Raw genomic sequence first — 22,102 nt, 5'->3', positions numbered from 1 at the left:
TTTTGTATTTTTTTTGGCATATATTGTTAAATAGGTGCACAATATGACCGGAGATGTGATCTAAAAGGGTTAAAAAGGCATTTTTCATTTCATCTCGACTTTAACGTTGTTACCGGCGCCGCTGGAGGTTTGAATGAGCTTTGGTCTCCGCTGGGCGCAAATGAGCAGTAATTTGAATTCCGCACGCTCTATTTTGAGCGGCAGGTAGTGACCTTTCAAAGTAAACCGTTAACTTTTAAACGGTAATGCTAAATAATAGCAATTTATTTCCATTTTATTAACCCTCATCCTACCAACATATTTAACATACAAGGACTACCGACTGGGGTCCCTGGGGACCCCAAGAATAAACTACTGTAAGAAACAACCATCATAGCAAAATGTTAACTTATTTCTTGTCAAAACATTATTAGTTATGTAATTAATGTCATCTGGAAAAAAAACCCAAAACAGATTATTATTATTTTAGGAAAGTTACAGTTAATTTGCATATTGTGTAAAATGAAAATATATACTTTTCTTTAATACAAATTGCAGCTTTTATCCCAAGTACAATCCACATTAGTACTTAAAAGCTTATTTACCATCCTTTGATTCTGGTATCATTTAGTTTTCAGTAATTTCAAGTAAACATTATTTGTGTTATATTTATATGGCGAAACCAACCGGGGTCATTTTGACCCCAATATAAAATAATTGAAATAAACCCACAGTCATTCAAACTTCAACACTTTTTAATTTTATTTGTCTTTCAACACAAAAGTAGATAGAGACCTTGGTCTCAGTATGACCCCCTGTCAAAATAAAGGTTGAATAAATGTAATTCAAATTTAGATTTTTCAATTTGTACATAATGTCAAATGAACGGTGTTTATTATATTGTATTTAGGGTCGTCGACAGAGCACATGAGGAAATCTGTGTCTGCTGCATCTGTGTCTGTCTCCTTCAAAATGACTGACAGAGTGCCCCTACCCCCCTGATAGTGTGTGATACTTTAAATTAGGACCCATGGCAAACATGAACTCAATAAATAGTTCCATCTATTAAAACTGCATAGGCGGAATTGGGTGCTTTTGACTGGGGTCCCCCAGGACCCCAATACATTGGTATTTTTAAAAAGCACTAATTAAAACAGAAACAGAAAACAATGATATGAAGTCATTAGGAACAAATTGATTGACAAAGTCATGAAAAATTGGAATGATAGAATAAAGCACCTGTGAGATATGACAAAAAGTATACCTCTGGGGTCTGCGGGTACCCCAGTCGGTAGGATGAGGGTTCATAAACATTTGAAACCTGCTAAAATGTGAATGTGAGGTTATTATTTTCAGGCTTGTTTTTGAATTAAAAAAAATACTAATTGTTTTATGTTGATAATGTGTTGTATTTGTTACAAAATATTCACTGTAATGGTTCAAAATGTAAAAATAATTATTAAGCACTGTCCCATGGTTGATATCTCTGCTGTACCACATCGGTAAACATATTTTTCATTCCATTAATGAATCATTAAATGATTGACAAACAGATAAACACATTTTTTCCCGTTGTCAGAAGGTCTCCTTTTATTAATCATTAATTAAATTAAATGTCAGCTGCATGTCACTATACATTGAAGATGGTACTACTTTTATGTCTAAGAAAACACTTTCAATAAAGTGACACCTGTCTGTTATAGGCTATCTCATGGGTAGCAAAAGTCCATCACAGATATTTTGACAAATACTCAGAGGTGGAAAGTAACAAGAACAACAAGAAACTCAAGTAGCCTACTGTACTTAAAGGACAATTTCCATACAGCCAGCAGATGAAAATACTAATTGTAGCTTAACTAGTAAAGATTCCAGTGTACATAAATGAAGCAGGCACAGTAGGCCAATGACATATGAATTGTTTACATAATCAGAAATGACCTTAAATTATATTCAACAAATTCTTACTCCAATAAATGACACAATCAAGTTATAGGCACATTAAATGGCAATTTACAACAAACAAGTCTCAATGCCACTTGACTAAGTTATCAAGTTGTTAGCAAGGTGACCTTCATGTTAGCATATCATGCACACATTATTTATCCACTTATACACCTACAACAGTAAAAGGGAACAACAGGTCTCCAACTATCATAAATAATTCCAAACTAACATAAACAAATTAGAAGTAGCCTACTTACAAATTAATGGACGCACATAAAACCCAATACAGCCACACTGTTGGTCCCGAACACGTTCATGCAACTCTCCAGAACAACTGAAGTATCATAAAGCAAATCTATACTGGTTATCAAGTTACTGATTGGCTGTCTCATGCTCCTGTAAACATAGCTGTCCAATGAACTAACAGAATACTCAAAAGAGGGGCTGCACCAACCAATATAATTGTTACAGTCAATTTAGACTGAAAGCCTTTACATTCTCTGTGTGGGTCTGTGTTAAATTTGTATGGACACCAGCTCATATAAGGAATTGATGGGAATGAAAGGACAGATACATTAGCAAAACAGACTATAAAGAGTGCTAACACTGAGACTGACAGATTAGCAACACGGAAGCCAAAATATTGAATTAAAAAGATGTAACAAAATGAAAGGAATATTAGGAATATTCAAAATTCATCCAGTAGTTGGGCATAGCTACTCAATCTAGAGGGCTAAATAGGAAGGAGAGGCCATCTAGGCCTACAGGGCTGAAGAATAAAATTTCAGTATTATTTGATTTAATATCTCTTCCAAATCATCTGTATTATTAGTAGATATTATAAATCCCCAGTAGACTTACACATTCCAGATCAATGGGTGGCGGTAATGCACCCTTAAGTTGTTTGTCAACCGCTAATGCATCAAATCGAAGAGGAAGAAGAAGCAACGACACACTTTCAACTCACATCAACCAATCACTGAGAGGTGACGGTAGCGTTTACCGGCTCTGGCGTTTACACGTCAGTGGGTGCACTCGTTTGAGGACACCCGGTACTCTCTCGGTCACATGATGCATCAGCGTATAAATACCAGTGGTTGTGGCAAACCAACCCCGCCTCTCTGTCGCTAATCGACCCTAGCTTCTCCATTCATTCCCCTGATAGTCCACAGTACTGGGGATGATCAGCCAGATAATAACCAACTGAATTCAGGGCAGATAAATGTATCTTATAGATACGACCTGAAGTTACAATCTAAATTCCTGATGTAGTTTAGATTTAAGCATATATTTGTGTAACGCAACAACAAGGCCTATTATCTGTGATATTTTTGAGTTATTCTTAGAAAACCTATTGTATCTAAATGGAAACGTACGCGGACTGCGGATATTTGCTACATTTGGCAAGTGGATTGTGGATTGTTTACCATGGAAGTATTATCTCTCTCTCTGTGCTCTCCATTTGGGCTATTGTTTTGATTGATGCGACCGCCCGTTATATATCTCCGCCCAGCCGGTAGGTCATCGACCGACCGGGCGCCCATAATCGAGCGCACCCAGTCTGTCCTGTCTTCCGCGTGCAGCCAACAGCTGCGGAACAGAAAAGAGTCAGGGAAAACGGAGGGAGACTGAATACAGAGAGAGCGCGAGAGATCTGGGAGGAGAGAACTAGTCTGGGCACAGAGAGGGAGAGACAGAGATAAATTGGGAATAGAGAGTGAGAGAGAGAGAAGGTAGAGAGAAGATGAGTGAAGCCACCTTCGATTCCAGCACGCTCTGCCTCTTCGATGTGGACGGAACGCTCACCGCCGCGAGACAGGTAGTCAGTGTGTGTGAAACTACGCCAAACTCCATTCGAAAATCTGGCAATTTGTTGCCTGGCTATTGCATGACTCGTGAAACATTAGCGTAAAGATTATGATCTACTTAGCTTGCTAGTTATCTAGCTAACAAAGCAAAAAAAAAAAAAAAACACCCAAAATTCAATTATCATTGAATTTTTACTTGACTTTACTTGATACCCTACCACAGTTCTCTCAGATAAATGATTTGGTGGATTACTTTAGCAAACTTTGTCAACTATAAATGTCATTGCTCCTGTTCAATCTTGGTCCAAATCTACTACAAATACTGACCCTTGGATAAATGATCACTGCTGCAACTTAAAGAGGGACTGTAGGAAGGCTGAACGAAAATGGAAGTCAAGTAAACTACAAGTTCATTACCTATTACCTAATTTGTACACAGCCAATTCTCCAATGGGCCTCCAGGATGGCATCAACCCACTACGCATATAGAGCCAGGGGTTACAGAGATACAATACCCATAGAGATAATGCAGGACTATGACAATACCTATACCTACCTGGTGCTTTAGCGCACTTAGGGCAACAGACTTTGATGTGGGGCCCCGGTTTCTACTCCCAAGGTTAGCAAAAAGTAGGCTCTTTTGTGTTTAGATTCACAGAGCTTAGAGAAGCTTATCACGTGCTAGTTATTTTTAAGAGTAGAATAGAATCGATTCAGTCTTGATGGTGCCTTTTTTTCACAGCACTGCATTGTAGGTGTCCTATACAGATGCAAAATTAGAAATTTACTTAGGGCTAAATGATTATGTCTAACCTTCAATGCATAAACTGATATCATACATTGGGGTGTTTAAAGTTTTGCTGAAACATTTATAAGCCTAATATTATTTCTGTGTGTGCAAGAGATATTCTCTGTGCCTGTCTGATTTTATTTTATTCTTATTTCAGGTATTGCCATTGATACACTATACACTATATTGTGTTTACGTTATATCCATTAATGGCATTGGTTTTCTTTGTTTTTCCTATCATACCAATAAAATATATTTGACATATTTGATTTGTGTGTGTGTGTTTTCAGCGAGTTACTCCAGACATGGCAGAGTTCCTCCAGGTGTTGAGGGGTCGGGTTCGAATTGGAGTGGTGGGGGGGTCGGACCTCCGAAAAATCCAAGAACAACTGGGAGACGATGGTGAGACAGTGACACATCAATGGTGCATAGATGCAGACGAGTGGTCTGCATCTGTGCAGATCGCTATAGTTTAAGAGCAATCAACTAGTTTAAGATCGACAACATGTTGATTTTAATTGATGTTTATTAACAGGGTTGCCAACTCTCACGCTTAGGACTTACGCTTTCAGGTTCCGTCTCACGCACAAATCTTACGCCAGTTTTGAAATATAGCAAGCACTTAAAATATAACATTTAAAATACAGTAAGACTCAGTCTGAGCAAAGTGAGTAGGCTATTCTAAACACATTTGCTAGCACACAATATTGTTTCTCTAAATGATGAAATCAGATTGGCTCATAGACAGTAAGGTCAGACTGTGGATTGGCTCCTTCTCTCCTGCAGCACTGCTGTGTGTTGCTTTCTGTGCGCGCGGCACTTTCTGAAAATACGGAGTTCTCCAGACAGTTAGAGGTAAGAACCTGCAGCCACAGTTAGCGTATTACCCGGGATATATGGTACAACTGTTATACAGTGCTAAGGCTGTGATCCGTGCTGTATCATATGGAATTGTCACTTAATGAAGAGCATGTTGTTGCATTCCTTAAAGCAACACTAAGCGATTTTCCGACCACTAGAGGGTGACAGAAACCGCAACACATTTTGTAAACACACACAGCAAAGCTACTGGGCAACAGAAGCCCTTAAAGGAATAGTTCACCCAAAAATGAAAATTCAGTCATTATCTACTCACCCCCATGCCAGTAGAAAATCCGGTAAAGTTTCTTAGTCCATAAAACAGTCCCGGAGATCCCTGGAAGAAGTACAATGCAGCTTTCTCAAACAACATGCAGTTGACGGAGACCTGTCTTCAGACCATGCTTCAGACTTAAAAAAATAACAGAAAATAACCACAAAATGGCTCCATGCAGCTCTCCCAAGATAATCCAAGTCTCTTGAAGCCAGCAGATCCCAAATTGACTTGAAAAGACCGACATTTACACCGTTATTTCGCTGAAATCGCCATTCTAGCTGTTATGTCAAAATATGTAACGTGTGCACGCACCCCGACCTCGATAGGTAAGACAAACTCGAATTAGCAGAAACAAGACTTCGGGTTTGGCTGTTTAGCCTTCAAAATAAAAGCGCAAGATTTTTAAATGGGTAGAAATACTGTTTTAATCCAATTACTTTGTATTTAATCCTCAAATTCAATAAGTCAACACCCATATTACTGATGTCATAATAATGAAAAATGCCATAAAATGCGCCATTATTAACTATAAACGCTGCATGTATTACACTGTGCAGAATACATACAGAACGGAGACTAAAGTGGACATCAAACATTAATATGGGTGCTGACTTATTGAATTTGACAATTAAATACAAAGTAATTGGTTTAAAACAGTATTTCTACCCATTTAAAAATCCTGCGCTTTTATTTTTAAGGCTAAACGGCCAAACAAAACGTACCTACGGTGAAATATCGCCGGTTACCAGTCTCGCTTTGCCAGATTTTTCTCCCACTGAAGGTCACGTGTCCCACAATGACAAGTGAAGTGGTAGGTAACAAGTTTACAACTTTTTTTTACTTAAAACATTTACTCGCTCACTTCATTGATTCCGCCATTGCCAGAATTTTTTTCAGGGATGGGAGGGGTAGTGCGCCGCTTTCAAACAGCGAGGGAGGAGACAAGCTAGTTTTAAAAAACAGGAAAACCTACGACTCATTACGTCTCACGGAAATCTCCACGTAGCACATGTTAGTTTCAGGATTGGTTACAGGGTCTGAAATCGCTTAATGCAGGTTTAATGAGTCAATCTGAACTGCGATTTGTTCTGTATTTCTCTATTTAAAGGATGAAAGTGAGAATACAGTTATAAATAATAATGAAACCAGTTTCATTATAAAACGTGACGACAGGATAAATCTGATAGAAAACACTAGAGCCAGTCAGCAGCAGCTTCTCTCTCATTTGGAAACTGATAAATTTTTTTATCCATTATCTCTTGGATGACTGTGCGACTTAACCCTGCACTCCTCTTGGAAGAAGGCTTTATATAAAAACAGCACGTTAACAGTGATGTAAATAGGTGCGCGTCCTCTGACGCGTTAAAATCCGAAAGGACGCAGTAAACTCACTATCGACGTGTCCAGGGGACGCACCCTATTTTTTCCTAGAAAATAGTCTCAATCATCGCGGGAGAGACTTAATGCCCTTGCTGGGCCTGCATCCAATGCCACTTTCGCCGCACAGATTTCATTTCAACAAGGCTACAAACTTGGTAATTGGTAAATAAACTCACGTGGATGCTGTATTCACTCATGTCGATGATGACCCGATGATGCTTTACTGTCCAGGGGATGCGCCGTGTTGAAAAAAAAAAAATCCACCGGCCGCGATTTTCTCACCGTCTGCGCATGTATCTCGCGCATATCTCCCGTTTTGTTCAGTCGCAATGAGTGAAAGGAAAACGTTTTAAAATGCCACCAAAGAAAATGATCAAACATATTGCTGGCCAACAAACAATTGCAGGTAGGGATGTATCCGAATCCGAATCCGTTATTCGGGAAAGCACAGATAGGCTAATGCGATGGAAACAGATATGTCTTCTACCCGAAGTTGCTCGTTATTATTCGGGGGGAAAAGCCATGATTGACATGTCTGTGCGTCAGCCACTATGTTTCTTCAAATCGATTCATATCATTGTGGATGGCCACAAGATAAAAATGCCCATTCTGTTTGCAACATAAGACTTTGATTTCACTAACTAGTCGTTTCATTTACTACACATTAGAGGTCTGCAACCCGACCCAAACCCGACGGGACCCGAGACTGTAACGCACTTGGTCGTGTCATAGCTTACATTAGCTTTGTGCTTGTTAGCTTTAGGGAAGTAGGCTAACGTTACTCCTGGATATAGTTTAATACATCATGCTGGATAGCATGACAGAGCAAGACAACGTCAGTATTGGGTAGACTGGGAGTAGTTGGTAGTAGCCTACTCAACCTGTTGCTGTAACTCTAACTAATTCAAAGGGGCTTTATTGGCATGGGAAACATACGTTTACATTGCCAAAGCAAGTGTGAAATAAAAATCTGAAAATTAAACAAATAAAATCATTTTATTTGTTTAATTTTCAGATACATTTTCAACATACATGAATATAACCATAATTATAACCATATAACATCAACTACAATTTGTCAAAAAACACAAATTTTATTGGGGACCCACTCAATTTCCCTGGGACCCACTCAAATTACCCCCTGTGGGTCCTGGGGACTCACTACATTGAAAACCTATTTACATCACTGGTTAACCAACTAACACAACAGCCCAGGTTTGACTCTGTGTGTGTGTGCGTGCGCGTGCGTGTGTGTACAGTGATCCAGAAGATGGACTATGTGTTTGCTGAGAATGGTCTTGTGGCCTATAAGAATGGACAGCTACTCTCTATCCAGGTAAGACTCACTTCATTGTTTAAAAAAAAAAAAAAAAAACTTCAGCAGGTGATTCTCTAGATGGATTACACTTAAGAGTCAAAGAGTTTTATTAAGATTAAGATGAAAAAAAGTCTCACTTAGACAGTCTAACTTGTTTTAAGTAGATGCATTGAATGGAATTATGAATTATGATGAAGCGAAACTTGGTTAGTAACTCATCTGTTTTTACACTTTATTAGTGAAATGGAGACCCATGTTAACATAACACACTGCACTTCTATCTCACCATCTTTGAAATATATCATAAATATCATATATCATATACGCTATGGATCTCTGCCCAAACAATAGCAGACTGCTTATCAAGGGAAATATGCAACACCTGCACTTCTCAGTCTCACCCAGAAGATATCTTACATGAAAAACAGATTATTAGTCAATACTTAGTATGTCAACATTTGTCTCACCTGTGAGTTGGAATAAAATTGCTCTGCATAACTAACTCCAGTAATTTGTATGTAGGCCTGTTATATTATCATTATTATTAGTGGGTTAGCTGGAAGCTAGCACACTCCCACATTCCCACTATATCCCACATTATTTTTATTTCTTTGTTATTCTCTCCAAAAATTTGGGACAAACTACTTCCACATACTTTCAGCTAGAGTCTGTTCTAACTTTTAAATGTCCAGGTACTTGGAAGGATATGTGTGGATGTATTCAACTTTTTGATTTTCTTTATACTTTTTAAAATGTACTTTTCTTTTTTAATTTTGGAATGTTCACAAATGCTAGACTGAATTGTTGCATCATTGGCTGAAGATAAAATAATTCACTCTAGCTGAACCTATTAACTTCATAGTCAATGCACTTCACAGACTTTCTCTACTGCTGCTCTTAATACTCCTCTTACTATCACAACTTCTCCAACTACTCCTCCTTCCACTCCTCCTACTAGTAAATCAACTCCTACTGCTACTACTCCTCTTTCCACTCTTACTCATACTAATATTCCAACTACTCCTTGTCCCCCTTCTTCTTCAACTACTCCTACAACTACTATTCCTCATCCTCCTACTGCTCTAATTACTCCTCCTCCTACTAATTCTCTTACTCTTACCACTCCTACACCTACTCCAACTAGTGTTCCTCCTCTTGTTCCCACTACTACACACTAGTCCTCCTCCAAATAATCCTCCTACTCCTCCTAGTTTTTACTTCTTCAACTAGTCCTGGCACAATACAGTGCGCCCTAGTAATCACCTAGTTATTGCTACCCTCTGTGTCAATATTCCTTTATAGCTGAGTGGTTAGCGTTATTGTCTGTAGCTTGGGAGATCCGGTTCCATTCCCACTCTGAGTTGGTGTGTTTTTCTGCATGCTGATCAAAGTGCTTCATAGACTTACTTTTAGCCTCTGCTACATCCCTCTGAAACACAATTTTTATGATTTGTGCTTTTAAAAGTATAGATTTATTCCCTTCCACAAAATCCTACTATTTTTACTTTTCTGCTTCAATTCAAGGTTTTATGCTCCTGTATTTTTTTTAAATGTTAAGTATTCTTGTGTGTGTTGATAATCAAGTGATTCTTTTCCTAAGAAACATATTGCTTAAGGAATACATCCAGCTGCTTTAAGCAAGCCCATATGTTTTCTCCAAGAAAAGTTTTTCTAGTTCCTATTGTTGTTTTCAGTCCATCCAGGCCCATATGGGAGAAGAGCTACTACAAGATTTCATCAACTTCTGTCTCAACTACATGGCCAAGATTAAACTGCCTAAGAAGAGGTATACACACACACACACACACACACACACACACACACCAGAGTCATGGCCTCTACTTGCTGACTAAAGCTGGGTGATATTTAGGGATGCTGCGATCGATCGGCCAGCAATCGGAATCGGCCGATATTCAGTATAAATATGAGATCGGAGAATTCCGATAATGCTTTATAGTCGCCGATTGCAAAAAACGATCGATGACGCAAAACACGTGAGCCATGTGCGTTTGTTTACATAATGGTCTGCACTCTGCACCGCTGTCCGCGGTGCTGAACTGGACGACGGTCGAGAACAGAGGTTTGATTCTCTGCCCGAACCCGAGCCGGGTCGGGTAGGAATTTCCCCTCCATTCCTGTCATTCAAATTTCTCTGTAATCCGCAAAGTCTGATTGTTAATTCCTTGTGTCAATTATGTTTTTATCACCAGTCAATCAAAGGTTACGATTTGAAATGTGTCGGCACCACACTCGCTTTGCGAGTCCTTTGCGAGAGGAAGTAGGCTATTCAGTAAGATCCTGCACGTAATTCTGAACAGATTTTTTTCACGTTCTGAACAGAACGTGCACGGGCTCGGGTAGGGTCGGGCTTGTTTTTTTGGGCCCGATCTAAGGTCTGGTCAAGACCCTAACAGCGGAGAGGCAACTGAAAAGTCTAATTTCTCTCTCTCTTAAGAACATTCACTTAGGCTATACAAAAACAAAGACTGAAACAAATATATATCTTCGGAGGGTGTCTCCATTTATTTAACTCGACTCAACAACACAGGCAAGTGGCAACAGTCTGAGTCTTGTGCTTCAGTTATCTCACTAAATCATGTTGCGCTACCTAGAATGCACATGGTTTTGTTTACATAATGATCAAGTAAATATTGAGGTAGAAAAAAAGAAAATGTGGATACTTTTTAACCAGGACTCAATTTGATGGATGAAATGTATGTAAAATGGAAACTGTTAGACCTATAATACTGCTATACCAGCTGCTATAACAAAACAAAAAAACTATCGGTATGGCCGATCGGTATCGGCAGATATGGCTCATAGACGATCGGCTGCAAAAAACGTTATCGGGGCATCCCTAGTGATATTGCCAAAAAAAAAATATTGACATTGGCATACCTCAATATCAATATTTTGGTAATATTTTTGGGCACAAAATAAAAAATAGGGAAATTGAGTAAATATTCAAAAATCTAAAAAGTATGGTATGCTTTGGAAAATAGTCGGTAGTAATGTAAAATATATGAACAGTTTAGTAAATGGGCTAAAACATGCCAAAACACTGGTGTGGTTCTTTAACTGGACAGGGTTTTTTTGGTGTCTCTCCTGTGCTATGGTTAACTGGACGGGCTCCAGGCATATAATATTGAATATTCTGTGTGCCAACTGTGTGAAGACATGTTATTTTGTACATGCTTATGAATCGGTCTCCTATGCGATTCTCATTCCTTCCCTACATTACTAGACATACAACCTCCTTGCATGCTGTGGCTAATTTCTCTCTCTCACTGATTTAGTGCCTGTTTGGTCCAGTGTGGCTCCTCACAGCAGCGTAAAGAGGAAATTAATATTTTTATTTATAGATTTATTGACCTGAAACTAACTTGGACTTGTTATACAGTAATTGTAGATAATGAGAATGAATGAATCCCCATTAAATAGTGACACCATTAAAATGAAGCATTGGATATGGTCTGATTTTCAGTAACACTGCAATCACTGTTGTTAAAATGTGAAAAATAAATAAGAAAATAATTCTTATATTCCAATTGACAAGCATGTAGATGTTAAATGGCGGAATGTGTTTTAAATGCTTTCATGAGTACGAGGTTCATGACATTTACTTAAAGGATAACGCTGGTGTTTTTTATTTTTTTTATTTATTTCTTATAGTCAACAAATCCTATGAAAATAACAAAATCAACAATGCGTTTGCTCTACTCCCGTTACTTTCTGACTTCCCACGTACCGTTTTTAGCCTTCAACCCGGAAGTCATTGGCTCCAATTGTAAGCTAAAAACCTTGAAATACAGCTCACAAAGACATAGTTTCAATTTTAAAAATCGCTAACTGTTACCACGAAAAGTCAGGCTATTGTAGTTATTACCAAATCAAATTCAAATGGGAACAAATTCTTCATTACGCCGGGGACTGTTTTTGGTGCTATGGAACTACTTTCCTCCAATACTCATAATAAAGATAACTACACACTGGACTTACATAAAAAAGCTAACACATTCATTGGCAGTGCTCTTATAGTATTGACAGTGTGTGACTTCTAAAAAACTTCTAAAAAAAAAAAAGTTTCATATTCTTTGATACATTTTGTATATGTTTGTTGTGATTGAAGTTGCAAATGACACACTATCTATCGATAGTGCCACAATAATGTACCATAGATAGGTCAGTCCTATTCTTCAAAATATATATATCTATAATTGAATAACTCAACATGTGAAGTTCAGTAAAGTTGTGGGTTAAACAATACAGAAAGTAAGACAGTTTTTCTTATGCATATTTAGTACTATTCTGGCAGAATTTAGCATGATGACCAACTTAATTATTTCCCAGATTTTATATTGGTTACCGTAGTCCCTAAATGTATGTAGAAATGCAGGAAATGGGATTCAAATCGCAATTTTTTTTCTGGGAGAGTACCCCCAGACTCCCCATTTTATTGTGTCCCCCCCACTTCTCAAACCAAACTTACACCCTTGAATATGACACATAATTGGTATTATGAGTTTTTCACCTGACAACAGTGACATTAATTTTAGCACCTTGGTTTAGAATCAGACCATCAGGGGTGGAAAAAAAAGCAATTAATTGCCTTAATTTTATACTAGAGAGCATCCAAATTATTTAATGTGTTTTGTTACATTTGAAATTGTAGGCAGAGTTATAAAGGATAGTTTTCATCTGGTTTAGACTTACAGAGACTTAATTGTAATTTGTAATCCATTACAGGGGGACATTCATAGAATTTCGTAACGGCATGCTGAACATCTCACCTATTGGACGGAGCTGTACACAGGAGGAGAGGATAGAGTTCTACAAGCTAGATCAGGTAGTGCACACAAACACACACACACTCACAATGTGTTAGATTTGTCTGGCTTGGTTAGAGCTCTCACACAAACCAGGGATGCTGGAAAAATACTAAAATCAGAAATGTAAGGCATACTTTTCCTATCTTAGAAGTGTATTTTTCACATGTGGGACAGTAAGATTGTAAGATCTATACCAAATAATACAAAAACAAACTTGCCTACCCAGCTTTAAAGCAACTTTGTCTAAGAAATTTTCAAAAGTAGCTGCTACTGCAAGGCTGGCCTGAAGTTGGTTCTATGGAGCATAAATGTGGGAAAAATGATTCCCACATTTATTATCATTTAGGAGTTATTGGCCAAAATGTAAAAATGTAGCACCATCATCTGGCCTTTCAGTGTAATTTTTGTTGCCTCAGTAGTGGGGGAGATTTTATCTACCAAATTTGGTTGATCTAGGACTGATGGCGTCTGAGGTACAGATCATTTTAGGTCAGAAAAAGAAGATGAAGAAGAATCCTAACAAAAACATTACGGTCTCAAACCTATGGACTTGATAAACTGGTCTTGTGTTGGAGGGTTATGAGTCTTTGTTTTGTTCCCCTAATAGAAGGAGAAAATCAGGGAGCAGTTCGTATCAGTGTTGAGGGAAGAGTTCAAAGGAAAAGGACTGTCATTTTCTATCGGTGAGTCAACTGTACAACTAACACTAGTAAAAACCAATAACTGACTAACTTTACTTACCCCTAACCCAAAAGACTGTTGTTTCCCAGCCTTACTACTATCTACATACCTACATGACTAAGTCCTCAATCTAACCCCTAGCATTCAATTCTTATCCACTAAATCAAATCCAAAGGTCCGACGTCGTCTTATAATGATACCAGGCTAAAGTCTCGGTAATCTGTATTAATGACAGCCACAGATACCAGGAATACCAGGAATTTTGGCATTTATTGTTAAATAGGTGTATATTATGACATGGAAAGTCATTTTTCATCTCATTGTGACTTTAAAGGATAACACAGGTGTAATTTTAGTTTTTTCCTCACCATTAATGTCCATGAAAAGTCTACACCCACCAATGTATTTACCACAGTCAGGAGCTACTACTGTCTGTCCTACTGCAAATTTGCCCTACCTCCCAGAAGTCATAGGCTTCCATTGTTTTCAAAAATATATGATAAACAGCTCGCAGAGACATACTGCTGTCTTAATTAACGTAATCCATCATTTTAAACAACACTTGTATTTTTGCCTGCCATGGCTTTATAAGGCTACAACCATTGCAGTTGCAATTGTATCAAAAGTAGTAGGGATGCACCGATCCGATACTTGGTATCGGTATCGGGCCGATATTGGCCTAAAATGCTGGATCGGACATCGGTGGCAGTGAACATTATAATCCGATCCGATCCAGAGCAATCAGTTCGAGCCCCCGGAGTAATAAACGGGCGTAGTCGCCTGCCGTAAAACATGCCTGAGTTTGCACGTGATGCAACACGAGTGAGTGAAGAAGTTGGAAAAAGAAAGCGAGCGTGCAGGCAATGTGCTGATGTAAACGTCGTAATGTAAATGTCAGCGGTTGGGAATTATTTAGCCCCAAAGGGATGCTAGATGGCTATGCCATTACTAGCGTCCCAAAGATCTTTATCCAACTCACTTTACCAAGAACTTCATCTGGCGACGCCTTCCAAACGCCTGCTCCTTAGCTCAAACTTACATCGAGTGTCCTTGGGCTTAGTATCATATACACGCCACCATAAAGGTTTCAATTAAGTCTTCCGTTTTCACAAAATGAAGCTTTTTGGAGATGGGGGCTAAAGCTAATGCTACCGCGCTGATGACGCTGACGCGACCTGTGCGTGCGTCAGCATCAGTGACTGTCAACACTGTCAGTGAACGGAGGAACAGCGGCCCGCCGCTGCAAAATTATTGCCGCCGCTGCTTCAGAATTTTATGAAACGTCATGAAGTCGCAATTACACGACTCTGCAGAGGGCTTTTAATTTGAAACGACGGATACAGGAAGTGGCGACACCCGGCCGAGGCGAGAGGGAGAGAGAGAAAGAAGAGAAAAAGAAAGATAAGAGAGAGAAAGGTAGATTAAAAGGCTGTGTTCACACAGCGTTTTTTGATGTGGAAAAAGCGCTGCCTGGAGCGCTTTTTGTGAGGAGAAATAAGAAACGGATCACGGCAACGTCACCTGATGTTAGCTGAGCAGCTGCTAGCTCACTAACCAGCTGGTTAGCTGAGCGGCTGCTAGCTCACTAACCAGCTGGTTCACTTCTAGCAGACAAAACAAAACAGTGTTGTGCAACAAGCAAAGGCTTACCAGATTTTTCCAATACATGTCCAGTATAATCCATACTGCCTTTAATATCGCTGTTGCAGTAACGGAAATTCACTTATTACAAGTCCAATTTCTCCACCGGCACTTTCACTTTCTCCACATTTGTTGTTGCTATGGGAAACGGCCGGCGTCTCTGTCATCGCGAGTGGTCGGCTGGGAAAAAGCGGTTCACGTCACCCGGCGCTTTTCTGAAAAGTTGAACATTTCTCAACTTTTTTGACGAAAAAAACGCTGCTGCAGCGCTTTTCGGGAGCGGCCGCCTTTTGTGCGCCTTGCGGCCGCTTCCCATTACTTTTAATGAGAAAAGGGCGCTGGCAGTTGGGGAAAAAACGGTGTGTGAACGCAGCCTTACTTCAATAAACGTAGGTAAAATAATTGCCAACGATGTTTATATAAGCAATGTATTAAAATATTCCTGATTGCATTTTCAGATGAGTTTGTGAAAATATTTCTCCAAGAAGAGAAAGATGCCTGATGTCGATGAGGAAGATAGTCAGGTAACGTTACTTTAGCTAGGGAGGGGCTCAAGGTTCTTAGCTATGCCCCGAAGTTTTGAAGGGAAAGAAATGCCTTCTGGTTTTAAAATATATAACGTTAGTGGTGGCTACTACAATATTTTAATGTTCTTACTGGTTGCGTGATCAAATATTTGTGATGTGAGAGAATTATCTAACGTTACTCATTCTCAAATGTAACCTTATTAGACAAGTAGACAGGCGGGAGTAGTGGAGGCGAGTGGAGCAGGAGAGCAGAGTGAAGCAGGAGAGAGGGCAGAAAGTGAGGAGAGTGGAGTATGTTCTAAAGTTTGTTTTGCAGTCAAGTGTCAATTTATTTTATATTTTTTAATTACCTATTGATATTCACTCCGACCGCGCGCACCACCCAGGTACAACAAAACCCTTTCCCCCCGCTGCTAAAAAAAATCCTAGAGGAAACACTGTGGTTGTTTCAATATTGTTTTGTAGCAGTATGCACTGGTCAGTTTATTGCTCTTTTGCAGTTTTGTGAGTTTTTTTGCACTGTATTCCTATATTGCAGCAGTCTTTTATATATCCTAGGAACGTCATTCCTATTTTGGTCAGTTCTTTTGCCCTGCTGCTTTTCTTTTTTTTAACAATAAAATTATTGTTCCCATGTTATTTACATGTTGTATGCAGCTGTGTAATTACAGAAGAAAAAACGGGGTCAATATCAGATTGGTACTCGGTATCGGTTGATACTCAAAATTCTGGTATCGGTATCGGATCGGCAGTGAAAAAAACAGTATCGGTGCATCCCTAAAAAGTAGTTGTAATTCACCAGATTTGAATGTGAAGAGATCATTGTGTGTATTTGCATATTCATCTGTTTCCACTGCATGGAAAAAGTGAAAATAGTCCCCATTAAACTTCATAATTAGCTGTGTGATAAAGTCATGTTAGGAAAAAATGCAGTACATGTGTGGTTCAGCATGATAGGAAACAAGCACAGATCCTGTACAGACCCACGGCACGTGTGTTCAATTCTATGCACTGAAGCACTGCGACACAGGTAAATTACCTAATTCCACTAAGGTTACTTAAATACCACAAGATCACGTCACCTCCCGTTAAAGTCTGTAGGGCAGTGAAGACGAGTTACTGTCTGCAAATCCCCGTTACCAACTGTGGAATGTTAAGTTTCACTTTTGTTTTCACACCGGGAGACTCTGTGGATTGAGTTCAATGCTGCTGGTCTGCTGTCTGTACATCTCCAAATGACAGACATGAGGTGATGTGCACATCAGGCGCATTAGAGATCGATTTAGAACCATTTCTATACACTGACCAACTTTTGATTTTGTGCCTCTGTATGGGAAACACTGCATCTCACAGTCAAAAACTTCATCTGACAAAGTGCATCACCTCACTAAGCATTACCTGACTGACTGACCTGAATTTGCCTTGTGATGCCCTCGGCTGCGACGTGGGAAAAACTAAGATGACACCAGTGTTATCCTTTAAGTGCTCTTGGACAGTATGACATGATTACGGCTCTAGATGTTTCCAGTCAAAGTGACATACACTGCCCTTCAAAAGTTTGGGGACACCTGATTGAATGTACTATGCTTTTCCCACGGCGCAGCCGAGGGCATCACAAGCCAAATTCAGGTCAGTCAGTCAGTCATTCAGTTAGACAGTCATTCAGTCTCTCAGGTAACGCTTAGTGAGATGTCGCTTCGTGAGATTGCGTCTAGACGGCGTCTTTGACTAAGAGATGGCCTCTCGCCTATGGGCTAAATGCCACTACACTGCAACTAAATACGGTCGTCACTCCTCATTGGAGTGCTTAATCCTGGTAAGTTCACACAGTTTGGTTATTAAGGAGAGAACCGCATTCTACAACCGAACTCACTACCTGAAAATTCAGGTATTATGGTTTATTAAGATCTTCTGGATACATTGATGCCTCTGGTTACTGGTGTTAAATACACAAGTGAAATGCAGGCAATGGTAGCCGCCATATTGGTCTGAAGTAAACGTTACTATGGTTACAGACATTATTTACAGCCATCGCAAGATCGGAGAAGTGGAGTGACTCTTGTTACCCGTAGATACAGTCTGGTAATTTTACTCCGCTCTACTCCAGTATGTACTATACATATGCGAATTCACTCTCATTCATAAATTCGGTTGTCACTATTTATTGCACTAGTTTGCACCGAGCCCCACTCTCTTCCGTTAATTTACATACATCCACGTCTTCCGTTGCCCTATAAACTTTATGGTTAGGTACCGTTATTACCTGTGGTATTTAAGTGACGTTAGTGTAATTATTTAACCGATAACCGTGTCGTAATACTTAAGTGCATTGAATTGAACACACGTGCCGTGGGTCTGTACAGGATCTGTGCTTGTTCATTATCTTAAAGCCATTTTGATCTAAAGGCTTATGCTTAAATGCTTGAAATTGTTTCTTAGACAAATAGTGAAGTAGATGCCTATGTATGAATTTCTTTCCAAAGCTTTTGCCTTTGCATCAAGGCAAAGGGTGGCTAAGAATCTAAAATATAAGATAGTTTTGATTTGTTTAACACTTTTTTGGTCACTCCATAAATCCATTTGCGTTATTTCATAGTTCTGATGTCTTTACTATTATTCTAAAATGTGGAAAATAGTAAAAATGAAGAAAAATGTGGTGTCCCCAAACTTTTGACGGGCAGTGTACCTGTACTCCTTCTGAATGAGTTCACTCATTTAATGTGAATGACCCCTCCCCTCCATCATGTCTTCCTGTCTTTCTCTGTAGGAGGTCAGATTAGTTTTGATGTGTTTCCAGACGGTTGGGATAAGAGATATTGTCTGGGTATTGTAGAGAAGGACAACTACTCCACCATTCACTTCTTTGGAGACAAGACCAAACCTGTGAGTATGCTGAATTATTATTAACTCCCACATCAAAAAGACTAATTGGTAATGCAACATTCACATAAACTACCACACCAAATCACAATTAAGGGTAAATTATACTTCTGCTTTGACGTACTTCAACATAGGTGCCTATGGCGGTGTAAGCATTTATGGTTCTGCGTCGGTGATCAATATTGAAACCCGTGGAATGGGGTTGATGGAGAGTGGAGCAGAGCATTTTTTTTACATGCAACTTATTATAAAATTTGCATACTTGTTAGTATATGTTTACTAAAGACTAACACTGTATGGCGAACCACATGGAAGTTAGGGGACTATGACTGAAGCTGTAGCCAGGGCGGAGTGTGACAGAGTGGGGATAGGAGAGCAGAGTTTTTATGGTATAAAAATAAAGCATTATGTATAATACATGAAAAATGGAACATTATATGTCAGTTGTTTTACAATAAAGAGCCATAAAGTCATAGTATTTACATTGCATGGTTTGCAACCCTTAAAGCCCAATGCATCATTTTTGATACATTTTTGTAACTATTGATAGGAATGTCATGTCAATGTTTCCTTTTTTTTTTTTTTTTTTGCAGATATGTTTTTTAGGCTCCCCTTAGGCAGGTCTGACATTGGCTTAATTTCCATGCAAGTAAAAACGGTTAGGGTTAGAAAGGGGGTTAGAAAACGGGGTCTGCGTACCACTGTTCGTGGTGTCAGTAGCTCAAAAATTGACAGCCTACTGGTAAAATCTGCTTTAAAAAAAATTGAAATGGTGAAAATCCATCATGGCAAACTTGTATCCTAGGGCATCCATAGGTCCTGTGTTGAAATCGTAGTTGATGTAGCCGGATATGTGATGTCAATGTTACTTAGTGTAGGAGCAATGAAACTTTCAAATTTGATCTTTAGCTATAACACCACCATCTGGCTAATTTGCATGAAAGTTGATATGCATGTTCCAAACTTTTAAAGTGATTGTTTGAACCCAGTTTAAGTTATGAATCATTATGTGAAAGGCCACATCCATATTAACCAAATACAAACATCATATTACAATTAAGATTGTGCCCTAGAACATATGTAGCAAATTTAATTTGTTCACCCAGATTCAAATAATAAATTGTGGGCATTTGTTGTGTCTCCTATGGGTTGATTTTCAAAATCATTTGCAAACAAGCTACCTAAAGTCATTTGAAAATATATGTTAAATTTTATGATTGGGCCAACAGTTATAGAGTTATGACAGTTTTTGTAATTTAAGCACTTTAAGTTAATCGGTTAATCGTGGCCAAGCTATATATTCAATCATATTTATAGAGCAATTTTCCAAAAACAAATTCAAATCCATAGTGGTACGCTTTGGTGGCTTTGGTTGTAGAGCACAAGTGGTTTCATATATATACCTCTGCTGTCAGTTGACTTATGGTGTAGGTGTTATGGCCTTAAAAGCTAAAATGTTTAGATGTTTAATTATAGTCACCATAAGAAACCACCTGCTCAGTGCTGTTGCTCTGGGACTTACGGTATCTAAGCTGTGAACACTTTTACTAGAGAAAAATAACAAAACAAACAAAAAATCCCAAAGAAATACAATAGGGTTTCTGCCCTATGAGCTTGTCAATAGCTAAGCTAATGTGTGTGTGTGTGTGTGTGTGTGTGTGTGTGTGTGCGTGCGTGTGTATGTATGTAAGGGAGGAAATGACTACGAGATCTACAGTGACCCTCGAACCATCGGCCATGAGGTTTCGTGTCCAGAGGAAACAAGACGAGTCTGTGACCAGCTCTTCTTCTCATGACAGAGAGAGGAAGTGGAGAAGGAGTCGAAGATACCCAACAACTATCAGGAAGTTATTTTCCTAAGAAAGAGAGGGGAAGAGGGGAGGAGAGGAAAGCCATCCTTTAGATTACTTATTCACCTGTCAAGGTCTATTCTTCAGGTTTAAACACAAACGTAATGAATTTAGTGCGAAAAGAACCAATTTCACCCAGCCTAATACTTTTACCACTGACTGGACATATACATATAAATAATATGAAGTAATGAATATCTGTCAAGATGTTTTTTGATGATGCCATGGAAGCAGCTGTTTATGTAAACTAACAAGCAAATCTGACCAGAGGAGGAACTTTCACCCTTGTATTCTCATTTTAAAGTGTGTGGTTTTTTTTTTGTTTTTTTTTAATGATGTTTTGTAGCAGATGATCATCTCGTCTTGTTGAATACAAGGAAGGATTGGGAAGAAATCCACTATGGTCGTTGAAAATTCATAACCATGTTAAATGATTACAATAATTGAACTGTTGCTTGCTTTTATCTTAATTAGATACTACTCAATAAACCCAAGAAAATAGTACCACAAATCAATGATAGTGCACTGGTATGTTTAAGTGTGGTGAAGTGTCTCTGAGGACTGACTGACCTGGAGGGATGGGAATTGCATTTAATAATATTGCCGATTAAATGAAAGTTATGCAACCGACTACCCGACTAGTCTAAAAAATAAGCCAGGCCAAACTGATGAAATTTGAGATCTATTTCATTGTTATTATTCACACACACACTGCTAACCAAAATTTTGATTAAAACACCCAATTCGTAAAAACACATGGAAACTAACTCATAAGCTTATCATTAATACTTTTCGCCATCTTACGCCTTCTTTACACAGCTAGTCATGATCAATTTCCACAGGCTTCTTTACAAGTACAATATACAGTATTTACACTGTGGGAGGGGGATCTGCAAGAAAACTATCTCATGCAGCAATAAACTTAATATGGATGATTATTGTGTGATATTGTTTCAAAACTAGGTCATTTACACGTTCGGTAGACTCAAGAAGTTTCCGTTAATATTGTATTTTTGCCTGCTTGAATTGAAATGGTCTCCAGCAACCTAGCTTTGATTGAAGTTTTCCCTGACTTCAACCCTTACAGAAAAACCACATGAATTTCCCATGTGATAATATGTTAAACATGTTGTCACATGCAATCATGTTATCATGATGAACATGTGGAGCACCTGAAAATGTTCCAAAACTTTCCCAAGTGTAAAGCACATGTGTCCACATACTGCCCATGCTGTCATGTGTTTCACATGGGATTTTTCCACATGTGAAATTCATGTGGTTTTTCTGTAAGGGAAGTAGAAGGCAGTTTCCCGCTGATAGCCATGCTTCCATGCTTCCAT

At 38.8% G+C, this 22,102-nt stretch overlaps 1 protein-coding gene across 1 annotated transcript; it reads left to right on the top strand.

Moving 5' to 3' along the window:
- The first annotated feature begins 3,525 nt into the window (after positions 1–3,525).
- On the top strand, positions 3,526–21,277 carry pmm2 (phosphomannomutase 2). Its single transcript, XM_071914432.2, has 8 exons — positions 3,526–3,742; positions 4,812–4,923; positions 8,296–8,372; positions 10,049–10,140; positions 13,101–13,200; positions 13,791–13,866; positions 18,800–18,915; positions 20,604–21,277. The coding sequence occupies exons 1-8, from the start codon at positions 3,668–3,670 to the stop codon at positions 20,706–20,708; spliced, it is 753 nt and encodes a 250-aa protein (XP_071770533.1). The 5' UTR covers positions 3,526–3,667; the 3' UTR covers positions 20,709–21,277.
- The last annotated feature ends 825 nt before the right edge of the window (positions 21,278–22,102 follow it).

The sequence above is a fragment of the Centroberyx gerrardi genome, chromosome 3 (assembly GCF_048128805.1).
Source record: "Centroberyx gerrardi isolate f3 chromosome 3, fCenGer3.hap1.cur.20231027, whole genome shotgun sequence".
Taxonomy (NCBI): domain Eukaryota; kingdom Metazoa; phylum Chordata; class Actinopteri; order Beryciformes; family Berycidae; genus Centroberyx; species Centroberyx gerrardi.
The sequence above is the reverse complement of the archived record's forward strand: the minus strand, read 5'-3'. Positions and strand labels throughout refer to the sequence as shown.

Bases quoted from the DNA above. Each gene is read 5' to 3' on its own strand.
- pmm2 (XM_071914432.2), top strand. From the start codon at position 3,668: ATGAGTGAAGCCACCTTCGATTCCAGCACGCTCTGCCTCTTCGATGTG. The intron at 4,924-8,295 runs GTGAGACAGTGA...GTGTGTGTACAG, and splicing joins AGAACAACTGGGAGACGATG to TGATCCAGAAGATGGACTAT. The intron at 13,201-13,790 runs GTAGTGCACACA...TTCCCCTAATAG, and splicing joins AGTTCTACAAGCTAGATCAG to AAGGAGAAAATCAGGGAGCA.